This window comes from Cucurbita pepo, chromosome LG10 (assembly GCF_002806865.2).
Source record: "Cucurbita pepo subsp. pepo cultivar mu-cu-16 chromosome LG10, ASM280686v2, whole genome shotgun sequence".
Classification (NCBI taxonomy): Eukaryota; Viridiplantae; Streptophyta; class Magnoliopsida; order Cucurbitales; family Cucurbitaceae; genus Cucurbita; species Cucurbita pepo.
Genome location: NC_036647.1, coordinates 3,736,878 through 3,739,847, shown reverse-complemented (window position 1 = coordinate 3,739,847; position 2,970 = coordinate 3,736,878). Strand labels below are relative to the sequence as shown.

General features: G+C 42.1%; 1 protein-coding gene across 1 annotated transcript; it reads left to right on the top strand.

Moving 5' to 3' along the window:
• Positions 1-592: 592 nt before the first annotated feature.
• On the top strand, positions 593-1,845 carry LOC111803278 (B-box zinc finger protein 19-like). Its single transcript, XM_023687608.1, has 4 exons — positions 593-1,081; positions 1,150-1,246; positions 1,329-1,444; positions 1,520-1,845. The coding sequence occupies exons 1-4, from the start codon at positions 989-991 to the stop codon at positions 1,721-1,723; spliced, it is 510 nt and encodes a 169-aa protein (XP_023543376.1). The 5' UTR covers positions 593-988; the 3' UTR covers positions 1,724-1,845.
• The last annotated feature ends 1,125 nt before the right edge of the window (positions 1,846-2,970 follow it).

Genomic DNA, 2,970 nt, shown 5'->3' with positions numbered 1-2,970 from the left:
CTGACGTAGATACGTATAGGGTGAAAGCAGACAATATCAGTTAGTGGTGGGGATTTGGCTATTACAAATGGTATATAGACATCGGGCAGTGTGGCAGTTCACGAACAAAAGCTACTAACGGTGAGATTTGACTCGTAAACATCTTGAAGCCCAACTCTTGACACATTCCTCATAGTTGAATTGTCAAAAATATTTGGCGAACTCTTTGTGAAAGAAGAAGCAACCCCATATGAAACCAAGTGGATGATATGATACAATCCTCAAGATTTTCTAATTCCCATTCCACACAACATATTTCCCACCACAAATATCGAATCTGGTTAGGTAGAGACAGAGAGAGGGAGAGAGAGAGATTATGACATGAAAGCTTCTTGTAACGCACGTGGCGTTCTTATTATGGCTGCCCCTTCTGGTTGAGGTAAATGAAAACAGACAGCTCCCTGCCCCAAAAGCTACAATCTTGGAACCCATTTAAGATATGAGGGACACCAATTCATGGCTTAAATTCATCCACCAGCCACTTTCAATCACTGTTCGCCCTTTCAATCTTGTGGATGATGAATGAGTTGACGTTGATACAAACTAGCCTTCATTGGGTATTGATTTTTTAGCGTTAAAAAACTTTTACTTCCTTCCTTTTCTCGAACCTCCTCTCCCTGACAATTCCACCCATCTAATCCTTTTATCCTCTGTTTATATTATATTATCTTCTCTTCTTTTCTTTCTCTCTCTCTATTATTGTCATAACCTAACAGCAGCAGCCGACACCAAAGAAAGAACACCATCACATATCTGAAACTGGCCCGGGACGATAAAAACCTGACGAAACTTTAAAGATACCCTTAATTTTCAGAGCTTCATTGAGAGTTATGTGTTTTTTGTGAATTTTACGAGGTGGGTTTTTGAAATTGAACGTAAAGTTTTGATCTTTTTGATGGGTTTTGTTGTGGGTGGCAATGAGTGAGGAGGATAAAAGCCATCAGTTTTGATGAGGATACTCTGTGATTCCTGCGAAACTGCTGCAGCAACTCTGTTTTGTGCAGCTGACGAGGCTGCTCTCTGCACAGCCTGCGATGCAAAGGTATATAAAACCAAGTGTGTGCGTGTATTAATTTTGGAAGTCTTTTGCTGATATATGTGTTTGGGCAGGTGCACATGTGCAACAAGCTTGCGAGCCGCCATGTAAGGGTTGGGCTCGCAAATCCAAGCGAAGTTCCTCGCTGTGATATATGTGAAAATGCACCAGGTATAATCATTTTGTCTTGTTTTTTTCTGTGATGTTCTTGTAAGGGTTAACATTTTGCGGGAAATTTATAAAATTTTTGCAGCTTTCTTTTGGTGTGAGATAGACGGGAGTTCCTTGTGTTTACAATGCGATGTGATTGTTCATGTGGGAGGTAAAAGAATGCACAAGAGATATCTTCGGCTGAGGCAGAGAGTTGAGGTTGGTGATTTCATCACATCCTTCTCTCTTCACATTCATACAAGATTAAGCTTTGTTTGTTTGATTGTTTTGCAGTTTCCAGGGGATACACAAAATGATGTGAAGGGCCCAAATGCAAAGCCGGTGGAACAGGTTGAGACAGTGAGAGGCCAAAATCAAGAAAGGGGTGAGGAGATTGAGAAGCAGGAAGAAGATTTGAGATTCTCTGGCGTTAAAGGGTATTCAAATGGAGATAGGCATTCCAAGCGGCCTAATAAAGTGATTGATTTGAACATTTAGCATCTTTAGTACTACTTTGTATTGCTACAATCTTCAATTATAACTTTGATTATGAGTATCTGAACATTGTAAACTCGTGATTCTAAAATTGCTACCCAAACCAGGAATGGGATGCTCAGGAACTAAGCCTCATCTAACCATAGCTCACTTCATTGAATTCAATAAGTGTAAGAAGCAATCTTTTGTAACTCCATGATTAGCTTGGAACAAAGCGACATGGAGCAGCTAGGTAACTGTGGTTAATGTAACCATTTTTCATCACCTCATTGATGATCATTGACACACCGCCTTATTATGCAGAGTAAAACACTAATAAAAACAAACATAAGTGTAAGAAACTCGCCTCAAATGTGTTTGGCCACACACCCCTACGCGACGCAACTGACTTGCCTCTACACTAGGCCAAGTCATTAGGTTCAACCTTGTCTCTACTCGGGCCAAGGTCTCTCAATATAATGTCGCATCGTAGATGTTGATACGCTACTCTATTTGTGCAAATGCTTGACAAATTGGCATTCTTGTTTGAGGCGCATAAATGTGTACATTAACAAGAGTACTTCCTAATCTCTTGGCACCAAGAATCCATTAAAGCACGACATATTGAATAAGAACCCCCAAAAGATGGTATAATCCCCCGCTTGCAGAAGCTGGACTCGAAGAAGAAAAGGGAGGAATTCGTAAAATAACCGAGATTGAAGGGGCCGAGTCCATGAGAGGGTTGAAGATCGAGGACGATGGCACCCATGCCCATGCCCTCCGGTCCTCGTCTCAATGTCTGCATCGTTGGTCACTTCCTAATGTTTGGAATTTTGACGTCAATGTTTCTGGGTCGACAATGGCGGCCGTCGGCATGAGCAGTGCCTTCGATTTCTTGCTTCACTTGTTCTGTTCTGGCGGGTTGATTTGAAATGGGACAATTAGTCGATTTTGAGTCATTGGGCCCAACCCCATCAACCCACTCGGTCATTGGGCCCAACTACATCAACCCACCTATCAGTTTTTGTAACAACCCAACCCACCCCACCGCTAGATCAGCGGCGGAGAGGTTTCCATGTCCTTATAAAAAATGCTTTGTTCTCCTCTCTAAATGATGTGATTGGGGGCTAGCGTCCTTGCAGACACACCGTGTCACATGACACCTTATAAGGAGTGCTTCGTTTCCCTCTTTAGTGAGGGGAACAAAACATTTACGATGAGGGCGTGAAAACCTCTCACCATAGATGCGTTTTAAAATGGTGAAGCCGACA

Excerpts from the sequence above, each read along its gene's own strand:
- LOC111803278 (XM_023687608.1), top strand. The coding sequence starts at position 989 with ATGAGGATACTCTGTGATTCCTGCGAAACTGCTGCAGCAACTCTGTTT. Across the intron at positions 1,247-1,328 it reads TATATGTGAAAATGCACCAG|CTTTCTTTTGGTGTGAGATA; the intron begins GTATAATCATTT and ends AAATTTTTGCAG. Across the intron at positions 1,445-1,519 it reads GGCTGAGGCAGAGAGTTGAG|TTTCCAGGGGATACACAAAA; the intron begins GTTGGTGATTTC and ends ATTGTTTTGCAG.